This window comes from Mustela erminea, chromosome 1 (genome assembly GCF_009829155.1).
Source record: "Mustela erminea isolate mMusErm1 chromosome 1, mMusErm1.Pri, whole genome shotgun sequence".
Taxonomy (NCBI): domain Eukaryota; kingdom Metazoa; phylum Chordata; class Mammalia; order Carnivora; family Mustelidae; genus Mustela; species Mustela erminea.
Window position 1 is genome coordinate 212,360,474 of NC_045614.1, and position 16,384 is coordinate 212,376,857.

Consider the following 16,384-nt stretch of genomic DNA (forward strand, 5'->3'; position numbering starts at 1 on the left):
CTGCTTCAGACCTGCAATCTCTCCCATCTCCAATCCTTCTCACAGGCTCTTGCTTTTGCTAATTAAATTTCAACCTCAACTGCCTCTCTCTCAACAGCCTTCCCTGACCACCCAAGCTAAAGTAGTCATCCCTTTACTATCTAGAACATTATACTATCTTGATTCTCTGCATAGCACTCATTAAATAATATTGGTTTATTTGCTTAGTCTGTCTCAATCTGCCCCTGAAATGCAAGCTATTTCAGAAAGAATCTTATCCTTGCTACATCCAGAAAAATACCTCGGAAGTAAGTACTCAACAAATGTTTCTGTCTTAGACACAAATATGATGCAAGAAAACACAAACTAAATGTACCCCTCTCCCAAATCTAAGAGTTTGAATTCTGGGTCTCGAAGAAAAAACAATGGGAAGGACATAATTGCCATTTAAAAATCACAACATGAGGGATGCCTCCGTGGCTCAGTTGTTTGGACGACTGCCTTTGGCTCGGGTCATAATCCCAGAGTCCTGGGATCGAGTCCCGCATCGGGCTCCCAGCTCCGCGGGGAGTCTGCTTCTCCCTCTGACCTTCTCCTTGCTCATGCTCTCACTGTCTCTCTCTCAAATAAATAAATAAAATCTTTAAAAAAAAAAAATCACAACATGAATGCTTCTCTGGAGGTACTTCTTGGTTTTACTAATACTTATTTAAGAGGTCTGCTATATAGTAATGCAGTATTTTATTTATTCTGTTCATTCATAACTAATACTCAAGAACATTTATAATATTAATAGAACTTAATCTAAGAAAAACAAAATTTTTTTAACACTTCAATATTGGGTATGAGAGAAAGTCAAAATAATTATGGTCAAAATTATTACATCAAAAACTTAAGAGTAAATGCTTGGTGTTAGTCTACATGCAATTTACTTTTTGGCATACGGTTCTTTGGTTGCAAGGAAGAACATCTGGTTTACTTCACTAATAGGAATATCTCTCAATGCTGGGATGGCCTCTTCTCGGTATTTCTTCTGCCGCTGATTTTTAGCATAGTCATCTGCGGAAGAGGACAAAAGCTCTGCTTACCCAAGCAGTTTCTTCTACCATTTTTGTAGTTTACAGAAATGCACTGAATACTCTGCTAGGCTAATATCTGCATAATGACAAATACCATGTTTAACATAATTAAAAGATTACTTAAATTCTCTCTTTAGAAGAAATGTCCCAAATAGAATAAAAATCAGGAAAGAACTTTCTGCATCTTTAACTAGGATAAGAAATTAACATTTCATTCAATTGTACCCTAAGGATTAAAGTTCCACCTGCACATTTCTCATAGGTACAGAATTATACCCAGGCTTAGAAAATATATTGAACCCAACACCGCCAAACGGTTAAATCATTTGGTACAATCATCCACGCAAACTTAACAAGGTCCCCTCTTTGCACAAATCGTCTATTTGCTGGAATTTTAGGCAAGAAGACAGGGAATACAGTACTTTATCGGAAAGCAATATAAAAATACTAGAACTGGTTTTCAAAGTACCTTGTATAGGCTCATAAAAAAAGGCTTTGAAAATTAAAAAAAAAAAAAAAATCAGACCAAGCAACTTAAAAAACACTTCATTTTCTCCCAAAACCCCTTCACTTCCTAGAATCTAAGCATGGTCAGGAATTTAATTTACTTTATTCTTTAGACTTAGGAGAATTAAAAAAACAACCACAAAGACATGCTGTGGCTCTTCCATCTACATAACTGGGGTCAGGTGTGTACAAGGATGCTGAGGAGCATGCGTATTCTCAAATCCCTCTATCAGACAAGGTCTGCATGGACCTACTTGCCATTCTTTGATCAACACTGCCCGTTTAGGATAAAATGTGTTTTTCTTGGGCACAGTTGCTAAGGAAAATTTTATATACTTGTGGTCTTTATGGGAAAATACACCTGCTGACTGGTGCTGTAAGTAGCATATTCATTAGAATTGGTTACTGCCACATAAACATTTCCTCTGGTGTAACTTTATATGTATTTCTCCTACATTTTTTTTCTTGTGCTGATACGTGTCACCTACTACAGCCTATTCTTGGTTGCTTCTCCCTCTCCCCCCCCACTGCCAGCACTTTCCTTTGATAATCATTTACCTGTGATTGTATGAATGGAGTTGAGTGGAGAGGTACTCATCATGTTTATGCCAAATAAGAGTACGTAACCAATTACTATAGTAATGAGGAGGTAGACAGGCAATGCAACTGCCCAGTATCTGTAGAAGAAAATATTAAAGAAAATAATAAACTGCCTGAAAAGTCATCATTCTCAAGAGACCATCACCGAGTTAACAAGCTTTTTAAATCCGATTTTTTTAATTAAAATAATACATATATCTACAAGACCGTGAAATCATTCTAATAGGCTTGTAATGAAAAGCTGCAGTCCTGGCCGTGATCGTATAGTGGTTAGTACTCTGCGTTGTAAAAAGCTGCAATCCTGCATCATTCCCTACCATAGCACCACGGAAAAAGTGAAAACTAAGTTACCTCTCCCCTGTCTGCAATCATTTCCTTGAACACTTTTTTTAAAAAAAGATTTTATTTATTTATTTGGCAGAGAAAGAAATCACAAGTAGACAGAGAGGCACGCGGCGGGGGTGGGGGGAGCAGGCTCCCCGCTGAGCAGAGAGCCCGATGCGGGGCTCGATCCCAGGACCCTGAGATCATGACCTGAGCTGAAGGCAGCCGCTCAACTGACTGAGCCACCCAGGTGCTCCACTTTGAGTTCTTTTGATAATTATCTGCTCTCCCATTATTTGTTCCTGTGGGTTTATACCTTCAACATTTTTCTTGTATAGTGTTACCTTAGCAAGATGTTGGGAAGAAATGGAATGTATGTTCACCCTGCCATCCTGAATTAGAGATGTAGGAGTAATGACCTCTGAAAAGCTTTAAATTTCTATATGGCTATTTATGGATCTTAAAAAGATAAATATTTACAATTTGGGCAGTCTTAAGGAAAAACTGTGATCCTTCAAAATAGTATTCCCACATTTTTATTTAAGAAAAACATTAAACTTACTTTTGAGGCCAGTAGGTTAATCCTAAGGAATGGAGCCAAGATTCGGGAATAAATGCCCACACAAGATACAGTACTGCAGAGAGGAACAGAAATAAGAGAAAAAGCGAAGTCAATAAGGCATGCATCTAATTTAACAAGGTTCAGATAAAACAATAAGCTCGTGGGGCACCTGTTGCCTCAGTTAAGGGCCCAATTCTTGATGGAGGCTCAGGTCATGATCTCAGGGTTGTGGGATGGATTCCCCATCAGGTTCTGTGCTCACCACCAGAGTCTACTTAAGATGCTCTCTCTCCCTCTGACCCTCCTCCTGTGTACATTCTTGCTCCCTCTCTAAAATAAATAAATCTTAAAACAACAACAACACAAAAACCAAAAAGCTCTTTTGAGATTCCCTGATTACCTCAGAAACGAGTTTTCTTTTCTTTCAGTTTCCCAGCTCCTTATTTCTGTCATTCTTATAGTATTTATGACACTTAACTTAGAGTAGTGTATTTGAGGGCGCCTGGGTGGCTCAGTCGTTAAGCATCTGCGTTAAGCACCTGCCTTCGGCTCAGGTCATGATCCCAGAGTACTGGGATCAAGCCCCATATCGGGCTCCCTGCTCGGCGGGGAGTCTGCTTCTCCCCCCTCCCACTCCCCCAGCTGTGTTCCTTCTCTCGCTCTCTCTCTGTCAAATAAATAAATAAAATCTTTAAAAAAAGTAGTCTATTTGCATTGCTATGCAACAGATCTCTAGAACTTTAGCATCCTGCAAATCTAAAACTCTATGCCCATTAAACAACTTCACTTCCCCATTACTCCCTTTTTTAAAAACCTGTCTTAACTCTCACACTGTATCTGAAGCCATTTAAGGGCAGAAATCACGTCTTAGTTATTGTTGTGATCCTTACAGCACCTAGCAATTTGCCCTCTGTATAATGGCTGTTCAATACTCCATTACCACAGGGCTGAAAAGACTATAGACACCGGTTGCTTAAAGGTGACTTTATCTACCCTTGTTCTGTTCTATCTCATGATGGGCTTCTGCCTCATCTCCCAGAATACAATCTTATTTTCCTCAAGCTCAGTCTTTGTGGAATGCTTTATTGTTAATTTGTAAAAATAACAGCTAACATCCAAGCACTCACTGTGGGCTCCCAACACTTCAAAGCATTTCACATGCATTATTTAATTTAACCCTTAAAACAATCCTATGATATGTATGCTATTTTTATAGAGGAGTAAATGAAATGAAATAAAGTCTTAGAAATGTTACATTCTCTGCCCGAGGTAAAGGGCAGAGACAAATTTCAAACGATCTCTGTTGATGATGTTGTAGGATTCATATTCTACATCAGAAGCATAAGAAACAGCAGTGAACCCAAAAGGCATGGTCTCTGGCCTTCCCAAGCTTAAAATCTAGGGGAGGGGAATAGAGACGAGTAAATGGACATTTTCATTACACTGTGATAAGCATGAATGTGTAATAAAAGGTGATACAGGAGCACGTAAGAAGGCTCTTAGCCCACACTGACGGTGATGGAGGTGATGTTAATGGTCAGGAAAGATCTCCTGGAGGAAGTGACTAAACTGCACCCTAAATAATCAGTAGGGGATTAGCCAGATCAAAAATATGTATGTCTGGGGGCTGCAGATGAGGAAGGAAGGAAATACGAGAAAATGGTGTTCGCTGCCATGATCCACAGGGAGAGTGTGAGGGATCTGGTGAGGGATTTGGTGTGACTGGATGGTAGAGAGAAAGAAGGCATGGGACAGGCTTGTAACTTGTAGATAGCTTTTAAGGTGGATGAAATACAAAGAGCAGAGAAACACCATATAAATTCATAAACGGAAGTGACCGATGTTAATTAAATCAATGAATGAGACTTTATTGAACATCTACTTTATGCCAGGCACTATGTAAAAGTCAAGACTATATAGAAATACTTATCAATCTTCTGTATTAAGTGCTTTACATTAATTAATTAATCAATTAATTACTCCTCACAACTGCCCTAAAAGGCAGCACAGTGAAGTCGACCCAGGGTCTGGGTTCAAATTCCAGCTCTATCAATTACTGGCTGTATGACTTTTGGCACATTCCTAAAACCTCATGCCTCAGGATCATCATCAATAAAATAAAGGACAGAAATAACAATACCTACCTCACAGGGCTGTCTTGCACATCATAAACATTCAATAAACACTGTCACCACCCTTTTACAGATGAAGAGTCTGAAGGTTCAAGAGCTTGGGCAAATGATGCCAGGTGACACAGCTAGTCCCTGGAGGAGTCAGGATTTGAACTCAAGTCACAACTTCTTTACTCCCTACACTACCCTTGCCAACAGCATGGTTGGCTGTACCAATACAGTCAGGGTTCAGAAACACTACCACTCCCTCACCTCCCTGGTTTCCACAAAATTCCAAAAAGTTGGATGGGGGCACCCAATTTTCTCCCTCTTGTTTTCCTTTATAATTCCCGTATCCTTTAGAGGAGAGATGTAGGGCCTCCCGTGTGACCCTGGGCACATCAGCGTCTCAGCGAGCATCAGTTTCCTCATCTGGAAAACAGGATCTTCTGGGAACCAAGACAGATCTAGGGCTCTAAAGTGCACATGGCTTCTCTAGCCTAATTCTCTTGGCTTCCTGCCTCCGACAGGCTGCACCTGCACCAACTTACTCACTCTAAACCCTTCATTCAAAACCTTCCCACATCTTCCTTCTCCCTGCCGAGGAGAAAGCTAAACCCTGTTTCCTAGTCTGATTTCATGTTGCTCTACTGGGTTCCCATGGCTCTTTTCACACTGTTAATTGTAGATTCCATTGTCTGTCTTGTCCAGAAGACTATGACCACAGAGATGCTGAACCACAGGGACCAGGTTTCATTCACTTTGCAATCCTGTCTGGTGCTGTATAAATAATTTCTTAAGATTACTTACACTGGTGTCGGGCATCTAAAATACCAAACACGAGTTCCATTTAGGTTTTCTTAGAAAAAGGCTTAAGTAGAAAGAATCACAGTTCATTATGTGCACATTCTAAGAACAAATGCTGTAATTTCCTTGTCCTTGAACACCAGAAAAGAGGACCTGGCCATCCATCAGGAAAGTACTTACAGAAGCCAAATTGGGAGCTTAAGAAAAGAACAAAGCCATAAATCGCTCTTTCTGGCAATGGCGACGGTGAATTTTCCACCATTTTCCCTGTGGCTTTAGACAATCTGCGGGAAAGAAACACAATCATCGTCAGTGACTCACTCCCCTTCATCACTGGTCTGCTGTAGCCTCATCGCTTTGCTACGGGGACAGCCTCTGCAGTTTCTCTCCTTGCCTAAGCCACTGCACACCGCCTCCCTGCGCACACACCTCCAACACACACCGCTAGCACGCGTGCACGAGCCCCCAGACCTCGCGTGCGCGCGCACCCTGCAGGGGAGGGGAGGGGTGGGTAGAGAAAGGACGAACGCGTTCCTAGCCTGCAGGCTTCGCGGGCCTGCGAAAAGGGCTTGGCAAGGCCGGGCTCGGGGCAGGCGCGCCTCCTCCCCAGGTCCGGGCCACCGTGCCCGGGACCAGGTCCTGTCCTCTCGGGGGAGTTTCAGTTTCTAATTCAAGGGTTGTGGGGTGGGGGAGGCCCTCGCTTCTCAGGCCCCTCCCGACAGCAAGGCCACTTCAGCGCCGAGTCCCTCGCGCAGGCGCCTTCTGGAAAACCTTCCCGGGGGCCAGAGAGGGGAAAGCTAAAGGAAAGGCCGGGTCTTTCCGGCGCCCCCTCCCAGCCCAGGCGCAGGCGCACCGCGACCCTTGCCTGCCTAGAGCGCGCGAGCACCGGGAACCGCCGGATCGCTCCGCTCGCCGCCGCGGAAGGGAGCGGGGCTGCACGACCGCGCATGTGCGCAGCCCACGTGACGGGCTTTGCCGCCTGCGCCGCCGCCCGCTCTCGCCCGCCCGCTGGCTGACGTGGAGGGCCCGAGGCGGCGGCGGCGGCGGCGGCCCGCGTCCGAGGCTCGGGGGCTGCGGGCCCCGGTGAGTGCACATCTGGCGCGCGGCGGGGCTCCCGGATGTGTCACCTTATCGCGCTGCAGCCGAGATGCCCGGGGAGAGGGGCCCTCCACACCCCCTCCGTGGGTGTGTGGTGAGTGTGGGTGTGTGCGCGTCGCCCCGCGTCGCTTGCTGTGGTGCCCCCGGTGTGTCTGCGTGGGTCGGGGCGCTGGGGGGTGTGGCCGCCTTTGTCGGTCCCAGTGGGTGTGTCCCTTTTGTCTTACGGGCCCCTTCAGACTCCTTGGGCCCCTGGGGGCGTCTCTGTGAGGGTGGGAGTAGCCCGTTTGTGGGCGCATCCCCTGCCGCCCGCGCACTCTCGTCTGGAGGGTGACACCCCTGACAGGCGAGGGGTCCCTGGGTCCGGGCGTGCGGGCACGCGCCTTTGGGTCCACTCCAGGCTTCTTTGTGTCGCTCGCGTTCTTGGCGACGGCGTGGGCGCCTCTGGCCCGTGTGGTGGCCCCCCTTTGTGTCACCGTCCCTCTCCGGGGGGCGCGCGTCCCCCGCTCGCGTGTCCGCGCCTTGTGCAGTCGTGACCCCATCCTGGTACATCGCCCTCCCCGGTGTGCGCCCTCGCGTGTCCCCGCGCGCGTACCGCGCCTGTGTCCTGTCGAGTGTATGGTTTCCCTTGTGCGCGTTTTCATTCGCGAGTGTTCGTGAACGTTCGTGCGCGCCCCGTTCTCTGTTCTGTGCGCTTTAACGTCTGCGCCACCTGTTTTCGTGAGAATGGCCGTCGAGCCCGGGGGCGGCTTCCCTCCCAGGAGGGGACTCGGGGTGGGACAGGCAACCCAGCGCTTCCCCGCTCCCGCCTCGCCTCGCCGGAGCATCCTCCCTCCCCCGACGCGGGTGGGAAGGGGGGACCGAGGCGGGTCTGGCCAGCTGCTCCGTAGTGCGGACGACGTCAGGTGCGGCCTGTCGAGCCGGCCTGTTCTGGGAGGAAGGAGGGGGGAGCCAAGGGCCAAAAATTGAGCCAACGCGTAGGTGAATTTTGGCTGGTACCAGTGCAGAGTGCCTTTTCCAGAAGAGCCGTAGATGCCCAAAGCGCTTCAGTTGCAGACTCCTTCCAAAATAGACGCCCACGCCAGCTGGGCAAATACGTTCTAGCTGTGCCTGGGCGTTCTTGGTAATACTTAACGGTTCGTATAGTGTTGTATCGCGTTCTCATAAATTATCTCTTGATTCTGCCCAGCATCCTGGCGAGGAGACTCAAGGTAGACATTGTACAAATTTTTACTCCTCCCTTGGCAGCGGTTTTCTCATAGTTACAGCTCTAGTTAGGACATTTTTTATTGCAAGAAATTTGCGTTTTATCCTACGGGAAATGGGATTTATTACAAGGATACACAGGGAAGGAAACTTCAAACCGATTAAAGTGCCACCTCCTACGCTGCTTCTTGCTCAAAGGTTCGTGCTCTGCGCTCTCAGGCTGTGTTTTGGTGTGTCTTTCTGTTCATTTGTTCAATTTTCTTACCTTTGCCTAATTTCCTTTTTTCTTTCTAATTTCTGAAATATTTCACGTGTAAAATACACAAGGGGATCTAACCAACCCATGATTCAGATTTACAAATGTAATTATTTTGCCAAATTTACTTCAAATCCTTTTTTATTTTAAGAAATAAAAGTGCAGATGTTGGAGGCGCTCCGAGTTCCTGCCCCTCCTTCCCTAAGATAGCCACTGTGTTCAGATTTGTGTATATCATTCCCTTTAATATTTTATATTTGGTTCACAGTAAATCCATAAACAATATGTGGTGGTATGTGTTTTAAATCTCAATGGTTTTAAATGATATGTGTCTTTTTGCAACTTGCATTTTTAAAATCAGTATCACATTTTGAGATTTATATACAAATAAATTGGGCAATTGTGTTGTCTTTGGTTCATCTTAATTGTTGGTACAGAATCCAATTGTATGAATATACCATAATTCATTTCCCAATCGGTGGACTTCAAAGCTGTTTCTGGTTTTTTTACTCTAAAAACAGTCCTGCAATAAACATCTTTGTCTGCTTGTGCACACATTTGGAAGTTTCTCTAAGAAACACACGTAGCAGGAGAGTTGTTGGATAGTAGGATATGTGCATCTTCAACATAACTGAATATCACAGAAACTCACAAAGTGGTTGTACTAATTTTCACTCTCACTGGTATTAAGTGAGAACACTCACTTCCTCACATCCTTGCTAATACTTTGTTACTAGGCTTTTACTTTTTTGCTTTCTCTTTACTGACCAGCTTCCTTTTAACTTTAGCTTACAGCTTAATTTGCTTGTAGCCGCCTTGGCTTCTGTTTTAGCCCTGTGTCAGATGGGTTCATCTCTCACAGCTAACTAGCTCAGTCTTTATCTCATATGCTCCTTGTAAGATTAATTCCAGTAAAAATTTATTTTGTACCCATAGTTAATGTAAAGATAGTAATTTCCACGGTATGTTTTATGTACCTCTTTAGTAGCAGTTGAGGTGATTTAATTACTTTTTAAAATATAATGAATGGTTTTGAAAAATCTTTTTTCCTCTTCAATGTAATATTTGATAAAATCAAAATATATGTAACAAAATAAAAAAATAAAATAATGTAACATATATAAAGGTTGTGAAGCAAAACAGTACAGTGAATACCAATCAGTACACCACTCAATCCAAGAATCAAAATGACCAATATTGTATGTGCTCATCTCCAGAGTGACTATCCTGAATTGTCTGTGTCATTCCTTGCTTTTAAAAAAATAATTTTGTCAGATATATGTATATTGCTCAACAATGTATTGTATGGTTTCTTTGTCTTTGGGTTTTTTAAAGAAAGGGATTGTGGATACAGTTTTCTGAGACTTGCTTATTTCACTCAGGGCTGTTTCTAAGAGTCACTAATATTGAGAATAGATGTAAGTCATTAATTTTCACTGCTGTGTAATACTCTACAGGGAATGTTAGACAGTGTATGCATTTTTTGATGGACATTTGGCTGTTTCTAGGTTTTGCTATTATGAAGATTCTTGTCCGTATCTTCTGGTACATGGTTGCCAAAAATTTCTCTAATTTTCATATGGGGGTTTATGACCCCCTCCCAGAGGAGTAACGAAGATATTTCTAGGGAGTACTTGGGCAGGAGAGATATTAATGAATCAATTTCTAGATCATTAAACTCTATGTGTTCTCTTTCTTAAAATTGGTAGTGCCTGGGGCCTGTGGTAGAGGCCTCTTGTTGGTCCTACTTTCCACTTTACCTTTCCTAGTAGCACTTTTACCTTAGGTAAAGAAGGCATCCTACCTACCCACATGGAATATTATTAAGGCATTGTCCCAAGCAGAAAAACTCCATGGAATACAGATAATTTAAAATCCAGTATATGTATGTGTGTACACACACACACACAGTTTAGAGCCTTTTCTAATCCAGGTACTTCCATCTCAGGAGCTGCATTTGCAATTACAATTTCACATTTTATGATTGATTATCAGTGTATGCAGTTATTTTTGATAAATCCTATGTTGTTATAATTATAACAGTTTAAACCAATGATATGTCACAAAACTACATTATCTTTAGATAATATCTAAGATTATCTTTAAGTCACAAGAAATTCATCATTTACAATTATTTAAACTTGGGCTGAACACTTGTAGATGTCATCTTAGTGTGAAAATGATTTAAAACATTTTTAGTGGTTTGTGAGTAAAAAAATGTTTGGAATACTATTTTGGTAAACTGTTTGCTAGAGGTCAAATTGCTGGATTATGGGGTATGAATGTTCAACTTTACCAAACTTTTCTGAGGTGGTTGTACCACCTTGTACTTTGGCCAGCAGTTTTGTCAATTTTTATATACTTTGATAAGCAGTGTATAAGAGTTACAGTTGATTCATATTTACTCCAGCACTTATTATCATCAGATTTCTTAATATTTGCCAATCAAATGGGTATGAAATGATGTGTCTCGTGGTTTTAATTTGCATTTCTTTGTTAATGAGTTTGAGCATCTTTTCATATGTTTATGAACTGTTTCCCTTTTGTGAAATACCTGGTCATATCTTTTACCCATTTTTCTCTTGGGTTGTCTTTTAAAACTAATAAACTGGAAACACTAATCCTTTGTTGATTATATGCATTGTAAATATCTTCTCAAATTCATGGCTTGTCTTTTTACTCCTTATGGTGTGTTTTGGTGAACAAAAGTTCTTAATTTTAATGTAATCTAATTGGAAACTTTACCTGCTCTTGGGATTATAAAGACATTCTCCTGGGTTTCTTTTTAGAAGTTTTAAAATGATGTCTATCACATTTAAATTCATAATTCATCTGGTATTGATTTTTGTGTAAAGTGTTAAGGCAGTGATCCACATTCATTTTTTTCCTCCTCGTGGCTACAGCTGTCCTCATACCATGCATGGAATTGGCCCTCTGTTCACCAGCATGGGTTTATTTCTGACTCCCCTTTCTGTGCCACTTGTCTGCTTGACTATCTCTATGTTATACCACACTGTCATGATTATTAATCCTATAGCTCTACCAGAAATCTTGCCATTTGGGGCAGGGGATCTTGAGTCTCAGCTGTTCTTGGACCTTTGTTCTTGTTTTAAGAATCAACTTGTCACGTGACGTGAAAAACTGGGAATTAATTGGAATTATTGAATCAATTTGAGGGAGAATTGAAATCTTTAAGATTTTGAGCCTTCCTGTCTGAGAACATGGTATGTATTTCCATTTATTTAGGTTTTTAATGTCTTTTAATGTAGTTTTGTAATTTTCTCCATACAGATCTAATACTTTTAAATTGTTGATTCTGATGTTTCTAGTAGTTTTGTTGTTTTTATAACTGGTGTTATTTTTTAAGGTTCTATTTTCTGACTTTTTTGTAAGCAAATAGAAATTTAATGGATTTTTATATTAACCTTTAGCCATCACTTGATAAACTCTTATTATTTCTAACATAGTTTCTATTATTCTTTTGAGTTTTCTATGTGAATAATTAATCATTGCAAATACTGACACTTTTGGTTTTTCCTTTCAATTATTTTCCCTTTAAAATTCTTTTTTTTTCCTGGTCTTAATACGCTGGCATACTTTTACATCTGTGTTAAATGGAAGTGATTATGGTTGTTCTTTAGAAGTGATTATTGTGGGCATATATGTCTCATTCCTGATTTTAAGAAGGGAATGTTTCCCCATTAAAAATCTTTGTTTTAAGCTTTTGTAGATACTTTTTATTAAGTTAGGAAAGTCTTTGTAATTTTGGCACACGCTTGGGACAGAAAAACAAGAATATTTTGGGTTTTTTTCTTTTTTATCTGTTATATGTAATGAATTTCAATTTATATGTTTTAAAATTTTTAATTCTCTTTTGTTTTCTTCACTGAGAAAAACCCAAATTGAGCTTAGTGAATTGTCTTTTCATGAACTACTGGCTTGAGTTTGCTAATATTTTATTTAGGATTTTTGTGTCTGTGAGTGAAATCACCATCATATTTCTTTATTGACTATCTTGTCTGATTTTGGCATTAAGGTTATACTGGCCTTATACCAATTAGAGAATAGCCCCCCCCTTTCCTGGGACAGTTTGGATTGAAGTGATTTGTTTCTTTAAAGTTTGGTGGAGTTTACCTCCATGATCATTTGGATCTAATGTTTTCTTTGGAGATGGATTGTATATTATTAATAGTTTAGTTGTGATTAGCAGTTGAGTAGTGCTAGCACTTCAGATTTTCTATTTCTTTTAATCGATTTTGTAAGTTTAAGAAATTTATCTTTCCCCCCAAATTTTAAGTTGATTAGCATCATTTTCATGGTATTTTCTTAATTCCCTTTTTAATTTCCACTTTATCTGTAGTTAGTGTTCCCTTTTTTCATTTTGAATATTATTTGTATGTGGCTTCTCTTCTTTCTTGATTAATCTTGCCAGAACTTTGTCTAACTAATGAATCTTGTCAAGCGGTTAATTTTTGGCCTAATAAGTTCTATTACATTTTTGTGTTTTAGTTAGTTGATTCTTTTTCTTTTATTTACTTACTTATTCTGTCTTTGGACTTATTTGTCATTTTTCTAATTAAATTGCATGCTTAACTTACTAATTTTCAGCCATTGTTATTTCCTAGTATAAGTATGTTAGGCTGTAGACTTGTTCCAAATTTATTTTCAATTTACCTAACATTGTTCAGTTTATAGTGTTTTCATTAACTTTTAAATCTAAATACTTTTTAAATTTTCATTTTGATTTCTTTTTTTTTTTTCATTTCATTAGTTTTTATTTTTTTTATTTTATTTTATTTTTTTTATTAAAGATTTTATTTATTTACTTGACAGAGAAAGATCACAAGTAGGCAGAGAGAGAGAGAGAGAAAGGGAAGCAGGCTCCCCGCTGAGCAGAGAGCCCGATGTGGGACTCGATCTCAGGACCCTGAGATCATGACCTGAGCCGAAGGCAGCGGCTTAACCCACTGAGCCACCCAGGTGCCCTCATTAGTTTTTATTGAAGTATCGTTGACACACAGTATCAGGAGTTTCAGGTCTGTTACATGAGATATGGCAGTTCTGTGCATTACGACACACCACAATAACTGTCATCACCATTTGTCATGTATAATATAGTCACAGCATTACTGACTCTGTTCACTGACTCTGTTCTCTATGCTGTACTTTTCAATCCCATGACTTTTTTATTCTGTAACTAGTGATTGCCAGAGGGGAGGGAATGTGGGAATGGGTAGATCAGGTGAAGGGGATTCAGAGGGACTGACTTCCAGGGATTTTATTGTAAAAGCACTCTGCATTAAAGGTAAACACTTCTTTTTTTGACTTACATGTTTTAAATTTTTCTTTGAAATATGTTTAATTTCCAAAGGATCTACATTAACATTTTTTCTTTGTTACTCATTTCTAAATTGTGTTATCGGAGAATGTAGTATGTATTTTATCTTCTAAAAAATACTTGCTTTCCGTGGACTTAGGGCCTTGTACATAGTGAATTATAACTTCTCAGTGTGTACTTGTGACAAGTGTGTATTTTGTTAGTGTGTATCTGTTAGCTCAAGTTTGTAAATTGTTTAGACTATCTTCATTAATTTTGTTTCACCTGTCGTTAATTGAGAGAGAGATGTGTTGCAGTCTCCCACTACTACCTTCAAACTGACTTTCTGTAGTTCTGACAGATTTTTTTTTTTTTTTTTGGATGTTTTTTGAGACTTTGATTTAGGTATGTGAAGTTTAACTTATTTTCTTTGTGGATTGAACCTTTTCTATTATGCCATCATCCTCTCTATACCTAATTTTGTTTTCTGTGTTAGTATCTATTTAATGTATCCCACTTTTTTTTTTTTTGGTGGTAATTTACCTGAAATATCTTATTCCTTTATTTAACCCTCACTTATTTTTACGTCCTTAAATTTTAGATGTCTGTTATAAAGAATATATTACTGGATTTTTCTTTTAATCTAGTCAAGCAGTTTAATTGTTAATTTTTTTTAGAAGTTCAAGTCTCTTGGTAGTCAGCTCAGTTTTTATCTAAAATGATTTTTAGGAGTGCCTGGGTGGCTTAGTTGGTTAAGTGCCTGACTTAGGCTCAGGTCATTGTCTCAGGGTTCTGTGTTCAAGCCCTGTGCTGGGTTCCTTGCTTAGCCGGGAGTTTGCTCCTTCTCCATCTGCCCAGCCATTGCTTATATGTGTGCATGCGTTCTCTGTCAAAGTCTTCTAAAAAAAATTTTTTTTTTTTTGTCATTTTATCCTTGTTCTTAAGAGATAGTTTTGATGGGTATATAGTTCTAGGTTGATAGATTATTTTCTGTCTGCATGGCAAAGATACTCTACATCCAAAGCCTCCTGCCAGTTTTGTTTCCTACTTTGAAGAAAATACTCTTTTTCTTTTGCTTGCATTGGATTTTCTATCTTTGGTGCTATGCTATTTCCCTTCCAATTCTGATGGAGATTACTTTTTATTTATTCTCTTTCGGATACATGTTTCTTGATTCTGACTTTTGTCTTTCATGAAGTCTAGAAGATTCTGAGCCTTGCAATATTATCTTCGATTTTATGTATTTCTCCTTCTGGAAATTTAATTGGATGTATGTATATTGAACTGTGTCCAGGTCAGTTACTTTTCATCTTATAAGTTTTCATTTTCTTGTTTCTTTACCAGAATTTACAGTGCTGGGTAGTTTAATTAGGCACATCTTTAGTTCGGTTTCTCTTCATCTGTGCTTAATCTTAAGTGCATCCTTTTTTTCTCTTTTACTTTTAAGTTATATTTTTTATTTCTCAAAGTTCCACTTCTTTTTTTAGACATACTAAGTCTTTATTTTATAGTCTTATGGTGCTTGCTTGTGTTTCTGAATCCCTGGGTATTCTGTAGACTGTATCTGGCAGTCCCAATGTCTGATGTCTTTAGGAGTCTTAATTTATGGCTTGTTCTTTCTGTTGTCTCTGCTTCATGGTGGGTTGACTCCACTTTGTTTAATGATCTTTGGTTATGAACTCCTCTTTGATGGCCCTTTCCCTGTGGGATCTTGAAAGTTTGATTTGGGGGTGCTTTTCTTCTGATAGAATTTTTATCTGCTTCCATTGGGAGCTGGGGAATTTACATTACATGGCTTAGTTTCCTCACTTTGCTTCTGGCTTAGGGCTTAGTGTCCATTATTGCTCTTGGCATTATTACTTATAGCTCCTGACTGTCAGTTTTGGATTTTAGCTAGAGGTTTATTCATTTGGGGGGAAAGGGTGGCTTTAAATGTTCCCTATTCCTATGAGCTCAGCAAAATTAAAAAAATTTTAAAGTCTAGAATCTACTTTGTTTTGCAGTGAGAGTCCCCCATTAGTTCATTGTAACTGATGGGATTAGAAGTCCTTTCCATTAATACTTAATTTTAGCAGTATGTTTACTTGAATTTGTATTAGAAAAATAAAACCCGTCCTACCAAATGTAAGATTTCTTGTGATAATCAAATTTTCTGTTAAAACAAATTTTCATCTAAGTTAGAAGTTGAGTTATTCTCAAGAAAAAATACTGAACAACAGCAGTATAGGTGGCAAGTGCATTCTGCAAAGTTTTATTCTTGGGGAGTGTGAATAAAAAATTTGAGAAATTCTGAGGAATTCAAGATGAGTAGGGCATAGTGTACCCTTTGGCCTACAAAGATAAACCCATGATGACCAGTGTGAGAGTTGCTGTTGGAAAGATACGGACAGGATGCTCTGGTTTTCCAGAGAAGAGGTGCAGAAAGAAACTTGGTAGTTGTAAGAAGATCAAGAAATGCTTCCCAGAATGATGTACTAAGAACTGGTAGACATTAGATGGTTGTAGAATAAGGTTTGTTTATGAATCAGAAGCAGTTGAATA

General features: G+C 40.1%; 2 protein-coding genes across 6 annotated transcripts in view; one reads left to right on the plus strand and one right to left on the minus strand.

The window, feature by feature from the left end:
* Window positions 1-651: 651 nt before the first annotated feature.
* PIGP (phosphatidylinositol glycan anchor biosynthesis class P) lies at window positions 652-6,941 on the minus strand. Of its 5 annotated transcripts, none has more exons than XM_032354825.1 (5): window positions 6,835-6,941; window positions 6,150-6,253; window positions 3,052-3,124; window positions 2,124-2,242; window positions 652-1,038 (listed from the first exon to the last, which is right to left on the minus strand). In XM_032354825.1, the coding sequence occupies exons 2-5, from the start codon at window positions 6,229-6,231 to the stop codon at window positions 908-910; spliced, it is 405 nt and encodes a 134-aa protein (XP_032210716.1). In that variant the 5' UTR covers window positions 6,232-6,253; window positions 6,835-6,941; the 3' UTR covers window positions 652-907. The 5 variants fall into 5 exon arrangements, with proteins under 5 accessions (XP_032210716.1, XP_032210723.1, XP_032210747.1 ...); XM_032354832.1 differs by having other exon boundaries at window positions 6,839-6,915; XM_032354856.1 differs by lacking the exon at window positions 6,835-6,941 and adding an exon at window positions 6,399-6,625.
* A 114-nt stretch (window positions 6,942-7,055) lies between these two features.
* Window positions 7,056-16,384, plus strand: part of TTC3 (tetratricopeptide repeat domain 3) — a 124,636-nt gene continuing 115,307 nt past the window's right edge. Inside the window, exon 1 of the mRNA XM_032354787.1 lies at window positions 7,056-7,161. The gene's annotated coding sequence lies outside the window, so the exon portion shown is untranslated. The remainder of the gene's footprint in view (window positions 7,162-16,384) is intronic.

Excerpts from the sequence above, each read along its gene's own strand:
- PIGP (XM_032354825.1), bottom strand. The coding sequence starts at position 6,231 with ATGGTGGAAAATTCACCGTCGCCATTGCCAGAAAGAGCGATTTATGGC. Across the intron at positions 2,243-3,051 it reads TTAACCTACTGGCCTCAAAA|ATACTGGGCAGTTGCATTGC; the intron begins GTAAGTTTAATG and ends TTTCTTCTACAG. Across the intron at positions 1,039-2,123 it reads CTCCATTCATACAATCACAG|ATGACTATGCTAAAAATCAG; the intron begins GTAAATGATTAT and ends CCTCTTCCGCAG.